Raw genomic sequence first — 21,822 nt, forward strand, 5'->3', positions numbered from 1 at the left:
GGTGGGGCTGAGGGAGTGTCCAGACTGCTGTCCTGAGCTCCATCCCCCCCACCCCCCATGTGGGTAGCCCAGAGCTTCCTCAGATGCACAGCCTGGCTTCTGCTCCTGTCCTCTCTTCTGTGTTCTCTTCTGCCCCAGTTCCTGGGCATTTCTCAGAACTGTGGGGACTCTCATATATCCTCTCCTTACACTAAGCCCACTTATCATGAAATCTATTTAATACTTAAACTACCTCCTTGTGGGCTAGTGGGATGCACAGCCTTGGCTCACGCTCCACCACCGTGCAGGGCATCCCTAGGCAGGTCCTGGCAACGTGACAACCACTGTGCTTTCATGATGCCCAAAGCATTAGCACCGAGCCAAACGATCACCGCACAGCTTTACCGGTGGCAGCAGAGGACCTCCAACAGGGCGCTTCGACTGTAACCAAACACTTCTCCAGATGCTTTTATGACATGACCAATCAAATGTATTTGGTTGCAAATTGTGAATTTTGTGTATCTCAGTTACTTTGTATTAAGTCAATAAGATGAAGAAGACAATATCTTCTCCAGAGGACGACTATTACCATTGAATGATGTAACACAGACAAATGTTTGGAGTTACCGTTCAGAAAGGTGGGTCTGATTATCGCTTTCATCCCACCAGACCAAGCTCAGTCTCTGTGGCAGCACCGTCTCCTCCCTAAAGACTGACCCCAGTCCAGGCACACTCGTTACTTCCTCTGTGTCTGTCACCTCTCCCCACAGTGTTTACATCAGGCCATCTGTCTAAGGCCCCGTGCAGACGACCAGGCGGATGTCCTGGCAGAGCAGGGATGAGTTAGGGCGTGTGCAGGCCTCCCGCTAAGAGCAACTCCCTGGTTGCCCTGTGCCCAGAGAAGAGACCTCACACACTTTACTGGTGGAATCCAAGACACATTGTCTGCTTCCCCCTCTCTGAACTCTGCTTCTTTCTTTCTCTACCCTCAAACCAGGACTTAAAAAGCTATGCTGTGCTTCTTTTTTTCTCATAATTGTCATGTAGTTAACCCTTGTGTTGAATTTCTATGACGCCAATCCACTTATTGGCCGATGTAAACCACCTGCTTTGGAATTCTGGAGACCAGGCTCCAGATAGCAAGTAGCATATAAAAAGATGCTCCACATCAAATGTCACTAGGGAAATGCAAACTAAAACAAGGAGATACCACTATATACCTATTAGAAGCGCCAAAATCCAAAAACAGCAAATGCTGGTGAGGATGTGGAACAACAGGAACTCTCATCACTGCTGGTGGGGATGCAGGATGGTGCAGCCACTTTGGGAGACAGTTTGGCAGTTTCTCACAAAACTAAACATACTTGTCTTATCATATAATCCAGCAATCATGCTCCTTGGTATTTACCCAAAGGATTTAAAAACTTATGTCCACAAAAACCTATACACGGATGTTTATAGCAGCTTTATTCATAATTGCCAAAACTTGGAAGCAACCAAGATGTCACTCAGCAGGTAAATGGATACAAACAGTGGTTCATCTGACAATGGAATATTATTCAGCTAAAAAGAAATGAGCTATCCGGCCATGAAAAGACATGACAAAACCTTAAATGCGTATTACTAAGTGAAAGAAGCCAATCTGAAAAGGCTACTGTGTGATTCTAACTATATGACAGTCTGGAAAAGGCAAAACTATAGAGACAATAAAAAGATTAGTGGTTGCCAGGAGTTGAGGGGTAGGTATTGTCTCAGCAGTGCCTTATTGACTCTCAGGAATGCAATAATTATTTGCAAAAAAGAAAAAAATAGATTAAAATGACGGCAAGGAAAATAAAAAGAATGCAGAAAAGTTGATTATTTTGTGTAAACATTTATATGTTCATACCTAAAATGTTCAAATAATTTTAATGACCAAAACACTATACACAAAAAAGTCAATAAATTAATATTATAATAGAAGCCCATGAGATCTATTTTGCAAATATCTTAAGAGCAAAAATATTGTATATGTAGAAATACTATGTAGTTTTCAATTTTTAGAAACTAGGTAGTTAGATTATTTCCAATTTGAGGCAGTTTTGTAGAGCAGCAATGAAACTCTTGGTATAAATTGTGTGTGTGGGCATGTACGTGTGTGTGTGTCTGTGTGTCTGTGTGTGTCAACTTTTGTTCTTTTTGGCTTTGTGTTATGGACTTGATTATTATTTTTTAAGACAAGTTTGAGAATGAACCCAAACTTTTGACCCTTTTAAGAATATTATTACATACTGTAAATAGCGTTCCAGAAAACTTACCCCACTTCACAAATCAGTGATATATTTATTGAGCATCAGTGTGTTATGCAGAAAGGGTGATAAAAAAATAGACTGGGGCCTCCCTGGTGGCGCAGTGGTTGAGAGTCCGCCTGCCGATGCAGGGGATACGGGTTCGTGCCCCGGTCTGGGAGGATCCCATATGCCGCGGAGCGGCTGGGCCCATGAGCCATGGCCGCTGGGCCTGCGCATCCGGAGCCTGTGCTCCGCAACGGGAGAGGCCACAACAGTGAGAGGCCCGCGTACCGCAAAAAAAAAAAAAAAAAAAAATAGACTGAGCATTGCCTTGAACCTCACAGAACTTACAGTGAGATGGGAGATGCAGAGGAAGCTCGTGTTGAATTACGTTTTAATGTTTTGTGTAGAGTGCTTAATTTCTCAATAACCTCTTGATTGCATCCCTCCAAATTGAAAATGGCAGCACAGTCAGGATTTGCTGTGTAAATTTCATGGTCTAGGTGCTGACGGAACTAACATGATTCCATATGACTCACCTTCAAGACTGCAGAGCTTATGGTAAATGGTCAGAGTGGCTGATATGGAATAAACTGGCATTAACATGACCACACTGCCAGAGATGAGCCCTCACACGCTGTGGGAGAGGATCTCGCACTTTGGAGCCTAGAGTTCTCACCAGCGCATTCCGTTCCTCTTTACATCTGCAAAGACGGGCATGAGCATTAGAACACTTACCTTTACACGTTGGGGGCTTCCCCCTGTTACTCCACAAGCCATCTTCTTGACACACAGCTGTAGCCTGTTGACCGGCGTCCAGCTTAAAGCCCTCATTACATTCATAGGTCACTTTACTATCCAATGTGAACTCATTCCCCGTGAATGAACCGTTTCCTGGGGACTCCGGGATTCCACAGGACACAGCTGGAAAGAAATGAAGCAAGCACAGGGTTATTCTGATAGACGTTATGAAATTTTCTTCTTTTCTTTTTCTATTTCTCATCTCAAAGATGTATAAAACCTGTTAGATATTTGCATTTCGCACATGTGTCATAAGTATGCACATTTCCAAAGTTGTAAGGGTCTTAAGAGTGAATGGGAAACAATGGAAAATGGGTCAGAATACAGTATGTTTAAATTTATTATTCCAGAAGGTATGTCTGACGGCTCTCACGCAGTTTAATCACATGGACACGCCTTATCATATGGCCGTGGTCAAGAGAACAGTGTGATGCATTCTACTTTATTTAATACTAGAAAGAAAGCATAGAATAATATCTTTACCATCACAAATATATCACCATATTGATCCCTTGGTTTCGAGACTTCATAGGAATCAGAGTAAAGAATCGCCCACCTCAGGTCTCAAAAACCTCCCCCAGCTTAAGTCTTCCCGCCCAACAACTCGCCAAAGACTCGTTTTCCTTAAAGCGACTTTAAGGAATTTAAGGAGTTTAAGGAAACAGGAAATTCTGTTAAACGGTAAATATTACCTTAGCTAAGAGCATCAAAGCATCCATTGTCATAAAATGTATTAGTTATAAACTATCCGTCAGAAAACAGGTCTGCAGAACTAAGGAATTAAGGGGAGATCTTAGAACAGAAGGCTCAGTCCTACAGAGATACGCAGGCTAGCTTTTATGTGAAAGGTCAGGCAAGAAAGGGGTATGAATGAAAAAGAAATTTTAAAAACTAGTAAGATGGAGGGAGAGGTCAATATGAGCACTTCCTTCTGAAATTTACTAGCTCTGATCCAGGCTTATCTGCTATGAGATAAACAAACAAACAAGAACAATTCTCAAGTTAAATAAGTTACAGTAAGGAACACAGAGTAATGCAAGGGGATAAGAAGGAATTCCCAACAACACACCCAATTCAGGTGCTCTTGTCAAAGGGAAGCTCTGCAATCACTAAATTAAGGATCTTCTTTTACTTAATTAAAGCCTAAGATATTATGGATTTTAAATCATCATGGGTTTTAAATTTAGATTATTTAAAGATTTTCCCACAGATTACAATGAGAATATACACACAGTATGATAAAGCTGGAAGGACTGGTTGAAAGAGTTTACATAAAAATACAATTTACAGGTAAGGAAGAGAAAGATAAAATGACTTGCCTGGGTTAGCACAGCGACTTTGTTTAAAACCTGGCGCTGGGGACTTCCCTGGTGGTGCAGTGGTTAAGAATCCTCCTGCCAATGCAGGGGACATGGGTTTGAGCTCTGGTCCAGGAAGATCCCACATGCTGTGGAGCAACTAAGCCCATGCTCCACAACTACTGAGCCTGCGCTCTAGAGCCCGTGAGCCACAACTACTGAGCCCATGCTCTAGAGCCCGTGAGCCACAACTACTGAGCCCGTGCACCTAGAGCCCGTGCTCCGCCACAAGAGAAGCCACCATAATGAGAAGCCAGCACACTGCAACAAAAAGTAGCCCCCACTCGCCGCAACTAGAGAAAGCCCGAGTGCAGCAAAGAAGACCCAATGCAGCCAAAAATAGATAAGTAAATAAATTTATAAAAAACAACAACAACAAGAAAAAGTAACACCTAGGGCCAGAGAACAGACCTGATCCCCAAGTGAGACCACCTTCTGCTCTACAGGAGCCCAGGCCACCTGTGGTTCAGTGTCAGTTTTTTGGTTGTTGTCTTTGTTATTTTTTCTTTATCAAAATCTTCAATGAATGCAATGGGAAATTATCAGAGGAGTAAAAGAAAAATGTAGTGCTGATAAAAATCAAACTTCTGGGAAAAACCAAGCTCTAAAATTTCTCTTGTGCTTAAATTTATAATCAGCTATTTCAACCATCTGAAATATACATTGTGTGTGTGTGTGTGTGTGTGTGTGTGAAGCATAATAAAAATTTGCAAATGGAAAACAAAAAAACATAGACATATGGACATCATTTTGGACAAAGTATTGAAAATAACTGAATTATAACCTTTGGCTTTCCAAAGCCACTGCTTTGCCAAGGCAATGTATCAGTGTGAAGGCTGCTAAGTATTTTGCAAAATGTTCAGCTTAAATTACTGAATGTAGTAAAGGTCCTTTACGATCAAGATCTCAGAGTATTGCCTGCCAATGTCTTGTCTCCTCACCACTTTCTCTGAGATTTCGCTCTAATAATCATTTGTTCATTCTCGCAAACCTTAATTTCTCTGCCACTCACTGAAGCGTGCCCAGCGTCCTGCTTCCTTACAATTCGCATCTGGGGAGAACACCGAATGAAATGACATTTCTCTGGCAGGTTAAATGGGAAAGATGAAATTCATTCTACAAGCACACAGGAAACCCTACCTTGAAAGGATTCAGACCCAGGAGGCCAAAACAGAACAGCTTTATAACTACTTCTGTTAAATCTGGAAGCTTATTGCACAAGTGAACCCTGATTCCCAGGACTTAAGAAGGTCTTACTTCCATGTTGTCTGATCAACAACTAGGAATCGTTTTTGGCCTCGAGCTGTAGGTTTTAGACCCTAGAGTTTCCTAACATCAGGCTATGTGGCAGAGCTCAAAACAGAGGTTGGCACTCTATTAAAAATGGAATTCTTACACTTCTGGTTCAATGAAGAACAGATGGAACAATTCTCATAGACTTATAAATTTAGGCTTATGGGCTGAAGGCAGTTTTCTGCTAAAATCCAGTATTCATTCATCTATTCATTCATTCCAGAAATTCTGCATGATAACTATTACATGGCAGATATTCCTTAGATATTTTTTTAATGTCAGTTAGCTAAATGTATACAACTTTCAAAACCTGGAGAATTTTCTTACTTTTGGCATAGCTGAAGGGAGTAAAATTTCTTGTGTTTTTGTTTGTTTTGTTTTTTATTGTACTAACATAGCTTTATATTGTCTGGCAACCCAGACCAACGATCACATACTCATATCATGAAATTTACCTTCTGTTTGAGACCACAGGTTTTAAAGTCAGACATCTGCATCAGCTCTAGCCTCTGGCATTCGCCAGCTCCATGACTTGAGTTTCTTAATGACTTGTTTCACTGCTCTCAGGTTAATAATACTCACCCCAAAGGTAACTGTGACGACTGCATGAAATAATGTGTACAAAACCATTAGCACTGTATTGACACCATGTAGGCACTCAGTAAATGACAAAATATTAACTTTATATGCATGCATCTATACACACAATTTTTACTTATTTCTTTTGTAAATAAAGATATGAATTGCAAGGAATAACTCCTTTTAATATATTTGTTAAAAGAGAGCAAAATGTAAATCAGGAGGAAGCTGGTTTATTTCTATTACATATCTCATGAGAGAGTTGTCATTTTGGTTTTAAATAATTGGAAGAGACACTTCAATTTCCATTGTTGCAGCCTCCTTTAATAGTACAAAATCCATGTGGGATTTTTTCTTTTCATATTTAAGGCCATAAAGGGAGCAATTTTTCTTGTCTCTGCAAGTTTAAAACGCTTCTCTTATTGTTTCATACTTCTTTCAAATACTTGTTCTCTGAAACTTACAATGGCTCCTTCTTTCTGCTGCTCCTCAGAGGCTCTAACACCTCACCATTTGCTTTGCTTTTCTTTTTCTTTTTTTTGTTTCCCCTTCAAAAAGCTCAGTGATTCCTGGGCTTGAACTATGGCCTTAGACTTGTGATTCTCATATATTGACATCCACGTTATCACCAGCTGCCTACTGAATTTCCACTTGGGCTCTGCCCACGCCTCAAGCCCGATCTGTGCATATCCTAGGTTGGTAGCTGTCCCTCACACAGCTGTCCTGACAGACTGCCTCAGTAAACCGTTCTCCCAGTAATTCGGTAAGTCGAGCGAGATCCTTTGATTCAGCAGGAAGTAGGAGGGTTCTTTCCTCCTACTGCTCTCATGTGGTTGACTGACAATCACTGCCTGAATATTTAAAAGTTTACTTCACACTCTGCTTTTTTCTCATTTCCCATTACCAGTATCCTAGTTCGCATCCCCGCTACCTCAAAATGGTCTATCTTTCTGTTATCAGGACCCCACTTGGAGGGCTAGGGCAAACCCAGAGGAAGGCCACCCATAATAGTATAAAACAGGGAAGAGAATGAGTGTCCTGAAGCAGGGTTTCCTGTGGCCTGGCTAAGGTAAGAGGCATGGTAGGTAATAAGGTCTGAAATGGGGCATCCAGGAGGTAATCCAATAGGTACCCAGATCATAATAAAAAAGACATAGCTGAACATCAAATATGACAGGAGCATCGCCACATATGAAGGACCGCTGATCAGCCCTGGAGCTGGAGGGATGGAGAGCAGATGAAATGCATGGTAAAGAAGAGGATGTGGTGAGAGGTGCAGAATGGGATCTGAGCTGCAAGAAAAAACGGCAACCCTCTCTCACACTCTGCCTCAGGTGCATGGAAGGAAAAAGCCAGTTTCCCAAATGGTGACCTGTGAATTGCTGAGGGGTCTTAAGTATACAGTGCAAGCATATGAGAGTTTCTGATTAAGACTTAAATGTATATATGTGTGCCTTTATATATGTATGTGCACATATAGTCAAAAATTATGAGAATATTCTAGATTGTCTAGATTACTATTTATAATTGGGTTCTACTATATATCAGGGCCTGTATTTGCTCTTGTATTTATAATCATGTTGGAGCCAAGTAATTTGTTATAATCTAAGGAGAAAAATACCAGAGGCAGATAATATAGAAATCATGGGCCTGCTTCTAGTGAAAGCCAAATGACTTTACAGCAGGTAATAAAAATATAAGCTATATAGTTGTTCATATGGTGAAAACGATAAAAAGGTTGATTCTTTATATATGTATATATATATATACATATACATATATGTATGTATATGGATATATGTACATACACACAAACACTACAGAGTAGTATCCATTAGTAACATATCACTTTTCAAGTAATAATTGAGTTTAAGAAAAACATTATCAGGCTTCCCTGGTGGCTCAGTGGTTAAGAATCTGCCTGCCAATGCAGGGGACACGGGTTTCAGTCCTGGTTGGGGAAGATCCCACATGCTGTGGAGCAACGAAGCCTGTGCACCACAACTACTGAGCCTGCGCTCTAGAGCCCGTGAGCCACAACTACTGAGCCCACGTGCTGCAACTGCTGAAGCCTGTGCGCCCTAGAGCCTGTGCTCTGCAGCAAGAGAAGCCACTGCAATAAGAAGCCCACGAACTGCAACGAAGAGTAGCCCCTGCTTGCCGCAACTAGAGAAAGCCCGTGTGCAGCAACAAAGACTCAATGCAGCCAAAAATAAATAAGTAAATAAAAAAGAATTATCATCCAACTGGTTAAATTATTTTCTAACTTGAATTTTATAGGTTTTATATGCATTTAATTTTCAAATACAAACGTATAAGCATAATATGTTTGTGTATGTTTAATAACAGTATAATAATTCAATTCAAAACTAGGTACAGGACTTCCCTGGTGGCGCAGTGGTTGGGAGTCCGCCTGCCGGTGCAGGGGATACGGGTTCGTGCCCCAGTCCGGGAGGGTCCCACATGCCGCGGAGCGGCTGGGCCCGTGGGCCATGGCTGCTGGGCCTGCGCGTCCGGAGCCTGTGCTCCGCAACGGGAGAGGCCGCAACAGTGAGAGGCCCGCATACCAAAAAAAAACCCAAAAAAACTAGGTACATGAAAATGTTTTATAAAATACTGATTTAAAAGATCCATAAATGATGTGGGTTTGTATTGTATATGTACATATATCTATGTATATATGTGAGCAGATGTACATATGTATATACAATCATGTATGAAACAATATCTACATCTTACTTTACATAGGATTTACAGTTTATATATCATTTTCACACCATGCTTTTTCATTCATTATTCACCACAAGCCTATTAAATAAGAGACCTTATTCTATTTTCTTACTGATAAAGATACAGATGCTAGATTTTTTTTATGATTTGTCCCAACTCTAACACTCACTAAGTCAAAGACTGAGGTCTCAAATCCATGTCTGCTGAATTTAGACAGAATCTTCTATTACATTTCAATAGATTCCTAGACCATTATAATTGTCTATTTTCAATTTTATACCTGCCAGATTAGCCTTCATTAATGTTTTCATAACTTTATGCTCATTTTAAAACTATACAGTAGTTTCCTATTTCCTATAACATTAAACTTAAACTACTGTTTCTGGCTTTCAAAGCCAACCAAAATCTCCTTCTGAGTCCCCATAATTCTCCACTCCCCCCAAAACTGAGCTGTGTGTGGCCAGCTGACCCTAAGTATCCACTCCCCCTGGCTGGCTCACCCTCACTTCCTCACCTTAGTTTTTTGGTGTCTTTCCAACAAATGCCCTCCCTAGCTGTGCCTATTTAAGCCCAAGACAGCAGATTGGTTTCATTCCGTGTGTCTTATTAAACTTAGCAAGTATTTATCTGAAGTCCTCCTTCCCAGAGACATGGGAATGCAGTTTCTGCAGCTGTCTGTGTAAGCATTACCTTGGGCACAGCCTTCCTAAAATTACTAGTAACTTTGAAAAAAATATCAATAGGGCTTCAACAGTGCCTTCTGGTGTCCATGGCATCAGATTATCACCAAGACGCCTCTTCTTGGGTGGATGTTCAACATATACACATATTTTGTGATGGTAACATTTCACTATCAACTTTCTTGAAACAGAAAATTACAGCTTTGTTTTCCAGAAATATGCACTTTTTTGGTACTAACTGCTGTCAAATGGGTTAATTGCCAAATAAAAGTACTAAAATTAAACATGAAATATATGGTTGTGGATTTACCATGCAGTAAATCCCAAACCTCTAGCAAGAGCATTTGTACCAGTGTTTCTTACACTTTAAAGTATGTATGAATCCCAGGGATGTTGATAACATGCATATTCTGAATCCACAGATCTGGGATGGGGTTTGAGGCTGCTTCTCTAACGAGCTGTATGGTCTCAGAGGATGAAGGGTTCAGACCATCCTAAATGCTCCCTGGAAGGCTGCTAAGCCTTCCAGTCAGAATGCACTTGGTTTTTATCATCAAGCACTTTCCCTGACAGGGAGGTATTGTGCTGGGTATGGAAACGCTTGAGGAAAGACGGATGTGTTGTGGATGGTTTTCTTCCCGCTCACCCTGCGCTGGCTGAGAATTCTGTCCCCATTTACATGAGACTCTGGCAGATCTGCAAGTGCAAGAGAAGGCCTGCTATGCCTATGGGAGCCCATTTTAAAGCAGCCACTAATAACAACAACCAAGAATAACAGTAACAATTCGTTAAGATGGAAGGTAAAGAGAAAAATACAAAGCAGCCTAAGAAGCCAGCACACCAGACACAGAGAAATGCTGTCCTTGATAAATAAAGATACATATTCCCTCAAATAGGAAGCTTTGCTTTTGTTACAAGGAGATCCTTGCGCTTCCCCCAAGCTGCTCTCTACACCGACACATGCTTTTAGAGTAAAACCTCAGGACATTCTCCGTTAACAATTTATGAAAAATGATCTTTGGATCAGTAGTTCTTGAGTTTCAGCCCCAAATCTGTAACCTATGATCTGTGTGACCCAGAACATATACTTTAAAAATCTTTGATCCTCAATTTCCTCATTTGTATAAAGAAGGGCAAACTCAAAGTACTTTTTGAGAAATTTAAAATCTACAAAGTGCTTTGCTCTTTAAATAAAGTTCATTACCAAATGAAAATGGACTCACCCATAATTTGAACATGACTATATCCATCCACTCATTCATTCATTTTATCTACTCTGCCAATCTCTGTCTTATAACTGGTGCATTGAGACCACTTACATTTATTGTAATTATTAATATGTTAAGACTTATGTCTGCCATTTTATTTTTTTGTTTCTGTTTTCTTTTCCTGCCTTCCTGTGAGTTACTTGAACAGTTTTTGAACTTCATTTTGGTTTACCTACAGTAGTTATTTTTTGGCATATCTCTTTGTATAGCTTTTTTCAGTCATTGTTCCAAGTATTAACTATATGTACACAACCTCTCAAGTCTATTATTGTCGATATTTTACCAGTTTGAGGGATGTGTAGAAATCTTACATTCTTTTATATCCCTTTATCTGCCCCTATTAATAATATCTTTTAATTATGTTTTTCTGTATACATTGAGAACTACATTAGGTAATGTTATAATTTTTGCTGCTGTTGTCAAACACAATTTAGAACACTCAAAAAGAAAATGAGGGCTTCCCTGGTGGCACAGTGGTTGAGTCCACCTGCCGATGCAGGGGACGCAGGTTCGTGCCCCGGTCCGGGAAGATTCCACATGCCGCAGAGCAGCTAGGCCCGTGAGCCATGGCTGCTGAGCCTGTGTGTCTGGAGCCTGTGCTCCACAACAGGAGAGGCCACAACAGTGAGAGGCCTGCGTACCGCAAAAAAAAAAAAAGTCAATTGTATTTACCCATACTTTTGCTCTCTTGTGTTCTTTTTTCTTTCCTGATGCTCTAAGTTTATTATATTTTTTGTTGTGTGTTTAGAGAATTTCTTTTAGCCTTGCTTCTAACGTAGGTCTGCTGGCAACAAATTCTCTTAGTTTTTCAGCATTTGGTAATGTCTGGATTTCCCCTTCATCCCTGAAGGGTATTTTTGCTAACTATAGAATTCTGGACTGATTGTTCTTTCCTTTCAGCACTTAAGAATATTGTTTTATTTCCTTTTGACCACCACATTTTTGATGGGAAATCTACTGTAAGTTAGATCTTATTTTCCTATAGGTAATCCACTGTTTCTGTCTGGATGCTTTCAAGATTTGTTTTCTTGCCTTTAGTTTTCAGAAGTTTGACTATCTTGTGCCTTGGTATGCATTCCTTTGAGTTTCTGGTATTTGGGATTCACTTAACTTTTTGAATCTGTTAGGTCCACATATTTTGCCAAATTTGGGAAGTTCTCAGCCATTTTTCCTCAAGTTTTTTTCAGGCTCTCCTGCTTTCTCCCTTCCTTTTGGGACTCTGATGACACAAATGTTAGGTCTTTTGTTTTAGTCTCACATTCTCTGAAGTTCTTTTTTTCCTTTCTTTTTGTTTCCAAGTGTATTTTCTCTTTGCTGTTCAAAGTGTAATTTTTATTTTTCTATCTTCAAATTCACTGGTACTTTCCCCTGTCTTCTTCATTCAGCTCTTGAGTCCACCTACCAAGCTTTTAATTTCAGTTGTATTTTTTAGTTCTACTCATTCCATTTGGTTTCTCTTCATATCTTCTATTTCTTTGCTGAGACTTTCTATTTTCTAGTTGATTCTGCAGGCTCACAACTTCTCATGGAAGCATGTCTATGAAGGCTGCTTTAAAATGTTGGCCAGAGAGTTCTAGCATCTGTGTCACCTGGCATTGGCTTCCATTGTCTCATCTATTTAGTTTGTTATCCTCCACTTTCTTGGTATGGTAGGTGATTTTGCATTAGCACCTGGGCATTTTGGGTATTACGTTATAAGGCTCTGGCTCTTATTTAAATCTTGTGTTTTGCTAGACCCTGCTTGATGTTGCTCCAGTTGGTGAAGGGAGCTTCAACCTCCTTCCTGCCAGGTAGCAGTGATAGTCCAGAAGGGTGCGGTCCTTGCTGGGCAGGGTGGGAATTCAGACTCTCCTCCAGGTCAACATCACTACCTCCCTGGCTGTGAGAGGGAGGAGGTGCCTCTGCAGGGCTCCCCATGTGACCTCACTGACCTAGAGGGATGGTCTTGCTACAGCTGAGGAGTGGAAATATTTCTGTGCATCCTCTCCAATGTGCATCCTCTGATACCACCCAGTAAGCAGGGGGAGGGGCAGCTCATCCCCACCAGGTGGGGTGGGAGCCCAGTTTCCCAAGTGGTATCACTGACTGCCCAGCAGGGATGAAGCCACATCCCCTCACTCAGCCTCCACAGACACCACCCATTGGGAAAGGTGGGGGCATCGCAGACAGCCTGGGGGGCTCTCCACTCACTCTTTGCAGTGTCGGGGGCAGTTTATGGCCACAGTTTCCTCTGTGGGGTTTGGATGGAGAAGAATCATTACTGACAAAACATTTTCTGTCTTGTCTGACTTTCCTGGTCTTTTGGCAGGAAGAGCAGGCTTTTATTGGGGATTTTTGTCTGTTTCTATTGGTATTTCAAGGACTGTCTTCTCCAGCATCCATTCAGGAACACCTGAGGTAGAAAAGAGAACCCAGGGAACTCACCACTGAGTCATTCTTTTGGTTCTGAGGTGCCTAAGCCATTCTACCACCACCTCTCCACCTTTCAGAGTTTTCATATATATATTTTATATGATGTCCAGGGATATTTGTTGTACTTAGGAGGTGAAATAGAGAAAAGTATATCTATTCCATGTTCATAGACGTGGAAGTCAGAACCTCCTTTTAGAAATGATTCTGAGGCTGAACAAGAAAGGGTTCTGTGATAGATTGGTAATGTCTGTCATAGCAAAGAATTTTAGAATTTGTCACCATGTACCCTGTAATAGCTGAACATTTGCCATCTATTCCACTTATATGTGCACATCTTACCTGAGTGGTGCCCACGTTACTAATGGTATAAAACCCTTATAGGACAGAACATGTCATAAATCTTTTCACCCTTCCCACTGTCTTAAATATCATAGTGCTTAATAAATACTTTATTCCTAGGAAATGGAAAAAATTATACCTTAAAAGGTAGCTGTTTAAAGTTTTTTTAAAATTATCATGACACAATTTTGGTATTTACTTAGATTTGTTTTAAGTAAATTTTGATTTACTTAGGTCATAATTTGAACAACAAAGGGTAAGGAAACCTTTCACCTTAAGCTTATTAAGTTTAAATATTATATTTTAATTTTGAATATTTTAATTGACCATATTATTTTGATGAAAATTATAAATCTAAAATTTATGGTCTGGAACTCTATCTGAAATTCTATGTAGTTATTTTTAAGAAATGCCAGCTTTGATGTATTTAAATTAAAATTAACTCAAATGGTTTCTAACGAGACAAAGGTAAGCAAAAAGGACATCTTCCAAATTATTGATTGCAAGCACATTGATTCCATTCCACATGTGATCATTTTCCAACCCCTTCAATTTTGTGTAAACTGAGAAGCAAAATCTAATCCTACTTGACGTACATTATGTAAAGCAAAAATTGACTATTTTTCTCATAATCAAGTCCATGAAATTGTGTTTGGTATTGTGTCTAACACAATCTACATGCATTTTCTCAGCTAATCTTCTCGGTTCTCCAGTCAGATAAGATTATTGCAGAAAAAGGAAAGTATGACTCAAAGAACTTAAATAATTTGCCTAAGTTCACATAATTAATAAATGGTGGAACCAAATTCAAATCCTAATATGAATGTATCACAACCAATATACTATCTACAACTGCAGCTCATTGGGGTAGAAAGCTTTTGAAGTACTTTCCAAGTTTAGAATCTTTTGATTCTATTCAATCATGTTCAAGAAAATACATTATTGATATTGTCTTTTGGAAAATACCCAATGGGAGAAAAAAAAAGGATTTATCTACTATGATTTAGCAAGAAAATCAACAGCATGATACTCAGAAAAGAGAGTTAACTTGCTCATGATAAAATATACAGATCCTGTGAAATTTGTAGGATTGTATTTTAAATAAGTCTTTCTTTAGAACCATTAATATAGTTACTTATAAAAGAGCTATGTTTAGATGAAGAATTATCCTGCAGTTTCTACATGTTCTCCTACATATCAGGAAAGTAAACTTGTATGCATGCTCTAATCACATATAATTATTCAGCCATATATTCATATAGTTATATCTACACAATTATAAAGCAAACTTAATTTGGCTGAAGTTCTAAATGAACTCAGCCATGCTTTGTGATGGGTTTTAGGTTATGGCAAATGGTCATTTTGTTCATGACACAGCATATACGACATTGAATCTCTTCCTAAGAAGAAATACCCTCCAATTTGATCAACTTTATCTAACTTGAGCATTACTGCACTGCAGTGAGATTGATAAGGTAGAAATAATTACTCAATATATTCTGCATGCTGATGAGCTGACAGAGCTTTTGGAGAAAGGGACTTTAGAATCAGTTCCCTTTATAGAACGTTTAGGATAATTTTCACTTTGGGCAAACAGCTCTACAGAATCAATCTCATATTGTTCACTGGGAGCCTTTGGGACATATCTAAGAGATATTCTGCACATCCTGCCAATCAAAAACAAGTACAATTTGTTACTTTATTCACTTGACAGATTTTTATGATCAACTATGTGCCAGGCCCCATGCTGTGCATGGTGTGAAGGATGGTGGTTAAACCAACCTTGTCCTTTCCCTCTTGAACCTTATAGTCAACCAGGGAGGGAGTCATGAGACAAATAAGCTCCCAAATATATAATTATATTGTAAAAACTGTAACTAGTGTCACGAAGGTTCAGAACAAGGTGCTGAAACAAAGGGGAAAATAAGGATCACTATTTAAATTAAGGCAAAAGGGCCCAGGAAAGGTCTCCCTATTGAAGCACCAGCCCCCAGGCCAGTGGTCCTGACTAGCACCAGTCTTCAGAGGATGAAGCCAGGTGAGGCAAAAAAGTGCAGGTGAAATGCTGGGGAGTGGGGAAGGCTGGCGTAGCGAGCGGTTGGTCGGAAGGACAGCTGGGAGGGAGTCAGAGGACACGTTCTTAGTGGTGAAGTGTTAGGACTCCACGCTGGGTCCTCCAGGACGTCCTGCAAAGGATGAGCTGGGCACTGACACAAGCCCATTGTGTTTCGGTCAGATCATCCTGACTACTGTCCCCAGGATGAGTTGAGAGGTGGTCAGGGAAAGCCTCTTGGGTGCTCCATGAGGAGGACATAAAGAGGTGGATGGGCTCGGCACACACTCAGTGGCTAGATTCAGGAGGACGTGGTGGTTGTAGGTAGGACTTCAGGTGGAAGCAAGAGAGGGAAGTGAATTAAGCAGCTGGCTGGACTGAGGGCCCATTTTCTGAGACAGGATAAACCCCAGGAGAGCAGATTAGAGGGGAAAAAAGGAGTTGTCTTTTTGCGATCAGAAGGCACAATAAGTATGTTAGTTAGATCGTTGGTCCCGTGAGTCTGGGACACAGAGGAAAGGATGGTGGGGTGGGGTGGTAAGGGTAGAGCAAGAAGAATTTTTCATACTTACTGCAGCCTTCCGTAACGCACTCTCTGAATCTCCCGATGTTCAGCTCCAATACGAGACTACACGGCTGAGGCCGTGAACTGAACAAAGTGTTGTATAATCTATTAACAATGTTTAAGGAATAAAACATTCTTAACATCCACTCAAACTTTCTTGTGGAAAGACTTGTCATTGTTTAATACTAATCCATAATTGATTAAAATATGTACCATGGAGCTAATTTGTTGGAAGATTAAAATATATCAGTACATTATAGAGTTAGGCTCACTGAAAGAAAACAGAATTTGTGTCCTTAGACATTTGGGGAATTTATTTCTCCCCAGAAATGTCTTCACGAGTTCACATGTTAAGGTTCTACTTTAAAAGTTTTATTTAGAGTAAACAATTCAAATAATATCACCTATTTGTTTCCTTTCCTATTAATTACTTAGTTTGAATTATAAAATTATTACATAATTTGGGGAAGGCAAAACAATACTATTCCCATTTTACATATAGTGGCGCTAAACTCTAAGTTAAGCAACATGAAGGGCCCCTGGGAATGAGTGGAACGTGAAGCTGAAAAGGCAGATAAATGCCTCTCATCTCTTTTTGAAAAAGAGCCCATGAGTCTTCAACACAACCAGTTGGCTTGCTAATACAACTTTTAATTGGAATTTTTAAATTGACTCCTTTTGTTAAATTTGGAAAAGACAGGACTGGATTTCAGGTCACTTGGCATGTTGGTCCGTGTCCTTTCCAATCTGACATCCACAAAAATAAACACAAAGGAGGGGAAGAGAGGAAGATAAGGAAATATTTGATGGCTTATGATTTAATTATTAGTGATTCTTTTTTCTAAAATAAGAGTTTCCTGATAATAACTTAATTCTAACATAAATAGTGAAAAATATTCTTGAGATATACAGACAAAATACTTTTGTTTTTCCCCCTTTTGAGCAGGACCATAGTTACACAGTTGATATTTGATAGAGCAAATTGATCATTTAAAGTCATTATCTTCCTGACGGTCATAGGTATTCAGCATAACTGGCCAAGTCACGCTTTTCTTAAGCATAAAAAAGATTCTGTAAGAGGTTAAACCTGAGGTAGCATCTGTGTTATAGTGAAAGGCTCCCTGCAGATGCAAACCTGGAGTCGTCCGTGTGAACACTGACACCAGTGGTTCTCGTGGCCACGAATTCCTGCTCTGAAGTCCATTAAATTCCGCAAATATTTTAACAGTTATCATCTTGGCTTAAGCATTTTCACGTGTAAGATGGAGAAGCTGAACTACGTCATCTCTACAGCCTTATCTCTAAATGTTCATGATCCTACCCAAAGTCTTCCTCAGCACACACAAGACAGACGTGTCTGTCCTATCATCCATTCCCTTCCCTCCACATTGCTGTACAGTGTGATTTCTAAACCATCACAAAATGAGTATGGCAAGTGAAAGTACAGAGGAAGATCTAGCTCCCTCTTACAAATTTTCTAAACTTGTGTGGTATTATCTAAGCGCGGTATAGCAGCAAGCATATTCCCTGACTCCCAGCAGGCCATTATTTTACTTTTAAAAGTCAACATAAAATTATTTTGTTTAACAAACATTTTAAAACATAGATAAATGTTTGCATGGCTGTTAATGGTGTCTAACCTTGTACTGGGGTCCAGTTCTGAACCATCTGAGATCCCATGAGTAAAACTGAGTTATTATTAGGCCGCCATCTTTAAACAGCAGACATTCCATTAATCACTCAAGCAGACCGAAGGTGACATTTTCATGATCGGCCTAATGAGGACCTCGGTAAAAGTGAATATAATATAATTTGAATATAATACGGCTCAAGAGTGTGTCTTGTAATAAGCACCTCCCAGGGGACAAAAGCCAGGAACACTGTAGGATGTAATCAAGGAGCCTTGCATATCTTTGTTAATGGGTCAGAAGAGACCACGCCCTCAGCTAATGAGTTATACTTGCTTCAGGCATGAATAGTGCTAGATGGTTTACAAGCATTTTGAGTTTGATTAGCAAAGAGTTATCTAATCCCATCCACTTGTTCTGTAGAAACTACCAGTTTCTTTTTAGTAATAATATAGGTGATATACAAAATGAATAAATAAGTTCACATTTAAAACAATATTTAACAGGGGATAAAATTAGGCTCAAAAATGTCTGCATCGCAAAGGACAAGTCATCTCTGCCATTATCTTCTAAATAAAACTTCATCACCATTTTCAGCCTGTTGGAATCATGTAACATAATGTGATCATCACAAGGAGAGCATGGAAGCCCCCATGAACGTTTATTTCAGGGAACAAGTCCAGGGAGCCCTTCGAGGCCATTGCTGAGCATTGTTAGGTTTCCAGGCATGTTTCCAGGACACAAAGCAAATCTAAACGTCCTGAGTAGCCTGGTCCACGTCTTTGCTTCATGTCCATTACCCAAAGGTGAGCACTGGTGTGGAAACATTACCACTGTGCACACGTGGATGTGGAATGAAAGCTTGTGCCATGATTTCAAATCAATCTCAACTTAAAACGCTGTAGGAAACAAGGCTGAGAGTTGAAAGAACATGGATTCAGACCTAGGAGAGTCTGAGTTTGTTATTTGTCTGTTTACGACTTGGAAATTTACCTAACTTATCTGAGCTTTGATTCCTCATCTGTAAAAGGAGAAACATCAAAGTTCCTTACAGGCTAATGTGGCAGAATGTACAGTATAAGCCACACAGCAAAACATCGGGCACGTTATCAGGACTCGAGCTCTCTTTCACTATGAAAAAAAATAACTTTCCTTCAGATTTAATAAAAAAGGAAGCATTCTTCAACTCTCTAGATTAGGGTCAACTAAAAACTAAACAGTATGAAGGAATGTTTTCCCTTCCATCACAAATACAGAGGAAACATCTGACAGTGAATCCCTCAGACCCCTCATGCCACCATCAAGACAAATTAGGTGGTTCTGGGCCAAAAGTGGGGGGACTTGGAGCCCGATGCTGGCTGTGCCTGGTGCCCCAGTGCCTCCTCAAAGAGCCACACCAGGTTCCAGGCTCAGGAGAATCAGCACCGAGCACCGGAGTCAGAGAAGCATCCACACCAGGAGGAGGTGGGCTCAGATGAAGTCACTGAGAAATCGCTCACCTGCAAACAACATTATCACCTTTATCAGTAGAACACCTAGCATTCCTTGGTCAAATACACAATTCCTGCCACTGTGACAAGTTCTTTTACTTGTATGACCTCATTTAATCTCAAAAATACCCCAATAAGTAAATTAAATTATTATTTTTTATTACTATTAAGATGGTTAATATTACTTGTCAGCTTTACTGGGCAAAAGGGTGCCTAGGAGCTGGTAAAACATTATTCCTGGGGTGAGTCTGTGAGGATGTACGCAGACTAGATTAGCATTCACTTCTCAGAGGAGTGAAGAACAGAACCCGCCCCCCTTCGGGTGGGCAGCATCCAATCCTGAGGCCTCAGTACAACCAGAAGGCAGGGGAAGGCGGAATTCCCTCCCTCTGCTTGAGCTGGGACGCCCAGCTTGTCCCACTCTTACATCGGGGCTCCTGGCACTTTCCCCACTGCCCCTCCCACTGGATTCCCTGGTACTTGGACTGAATCACACCACTGGCTGCCTGGGCCTCCAGCCTGCAGATCACAGGTCACTGGGCTTCTCTGCTCCATCACCATGGGGACCAGCTCCTACAGTAAGCCTCCCCTTGTGCACATCTGCACACACCCTACTGGTGCTGCTTCTCTAGAGAACCCTGACTGATATAACAACTAAGGAAAATGAGCATTAGAAATGTCATGCAAAGTGCCCAAATTCTTATACCTAGTAAACAGCTGTGTCAGAGGGCATCTCTCAGGGTATCTGATGCCAAAGCAGGTTATCTCAGCTACTGTCCTGTAGTGTTGCCAAGGTGCCATCTGCTATATTTCAGTATATTCATATCTTTTTTATTTTCAATGTCCAACCACCGGCAATAAATAAATAGATGGATAAATAAATAGGTCAGAATACATTTTCAAAGTATAAATCTGAAAATATAAAGGCCACGTTGAATTTGAGCATTAATGATATTTCTGGACCCTTTTTTTGGTTTGTGTTTTATTTCCCTTGTCTTCTCTGATTTCCCAAACTCTAAGCAACATCTCTCGTGATGCTCAGCCAGCATCCAACACACCATTAATACTGGGCTGAAGGCTGAGTTAGAAAATCATAATAAGAGAGGTGGTAAAGGGCTGGAATCACCTCTAGGTCCGTGGGACTTAACAGGTCACACTATTTTTATTTGTTTTATGGGGACAGGTGTGAAGTCAGACACTTTAGAAAGAGCATTTACTAGCATAAGAAATATCCACCCATTGGTCTTGAGGAATAAAGGTGAGCACTTCTGAAAATGAGGGCAGACAGAGGGAAGTAATGGCTTGTATGTACAGACATTAACTCAAACAGATGGGCAACTTAAAAACACAGGCAGTTCTGAAATGGAAAATGAAGAAAAACAGGATTTGGCTGAGAAGCATCTTTAGCTGCTCTAAACCTCTTGAAAATATTTAGTACATCGTAGCCCAGGAAGGAAAAAACACTTAATCATTTAAAGCAAACAGAAGAGCTCTGGAAAGGAAGCGACCCAGTACGTGGGCAGACAAATGACTAAAGACAAAGAGAGGCTCTGACTTGGCAAATGCTGCCGCTTGAACGTTTCCTTAGGGGCAAATCCATTGCTTCCGCAAGGCTGTAGGAAGCAGCTGACGCCCACTCCTCTGCTTTGGAGAGTCACAGGAAGGCACAGGTGTGAACATTTAAAAAGAAAAGGGTCTCTCTTAGGAACAAAGAAATAAAACAAAGTTCCATTCAATAAAAAGCAAGACCCTGGGGACAGAAGCTGAAGGAAAGCAGTGACACTTCTGTGTGCTACATGCCAGCTCTGACCCAGTTACCTCTGGTCACTGCCCCACAGAGATCACCCTCCTGTGGGGACGGGACCCTAATGCACCTTCAGTCTGGTGTCATGAGAACTCGCCAGAGGATCAGAACACTTTGTTTATGGCGGGTTTTCATGGGATCTGGAATCCTGGGGCATATTTCATCTAACTTGGTAGGTGGGATGACAGGACAGGATGCTGCTCTGGAAACTCATCAAATCACTGCACACGCTGCTCTGATCAGGGACAGTTCCCTTAACCTGTTTCAGCCTTAGCTTCGCCGCCTGCAAAATAAGGACAATAAAAACCCTTGGAAACGGTTGCCAGTGCTCAGTTCCAGTTAGTGGGACAGTGAGCACAGCATCAATCCACTGTCCTCCGACTTTCATGAGTGAAACAATGGAGCCACAGAGAAGAGCAAGGTGCCTGGTAGAGTGTGGACCATTAAATATGTTTTTAACAAAATGAACTTTGTGGGTCTAATAAATTCTCAAAATTGCTGACCTGAAATTTTGGCTGCATTTTACTTAAAAAAAAAAAAAAAAGAACGCAGAAAATAAACAAGCAATAAACA

The 21,822-nt window shown here is 40.6% G+C and overlaps 1 protein-coding gene across 1 annotated transcript in view; it reads right to left on the minus strand.

The window, feature by feature from the left end:
* CSMD1 (CUB and Sushi multiple domains 1) overlaps positions 1 to 21,822 on the minus strand; it is a gene marked incomplete at its 3' end in the record, with an annotated part of 1,679,169 nt that overhangs the window by 74,166 nt on the left and 1,583,181 nt on the right. Inside the window, exon 57 of the mRNA XM_079726547.1 lies at positions 2,988 to 3,173. Within this exon, the coding sequence (XP_079582673.1) occupies positions 2,988 to 3,173 (186 nt within the window). The remainder of the gene's footprint in view (positions 1 to 2,987; positions 3,174 to 21,822) is intronic.

The sequence above is a fragment of the Hyperoodon ampullatus genome (genome assembly GCF_949752795.1).
Source record: "Hyperoodon ampullatus genome assembly, chromosome: 20".
NCBI lineage: Eukaryota > Metazoa > Chordata > Mammalia > Artiodactyla > Ziphiidae > Hyperoodon > Hyperoodon ampullatus.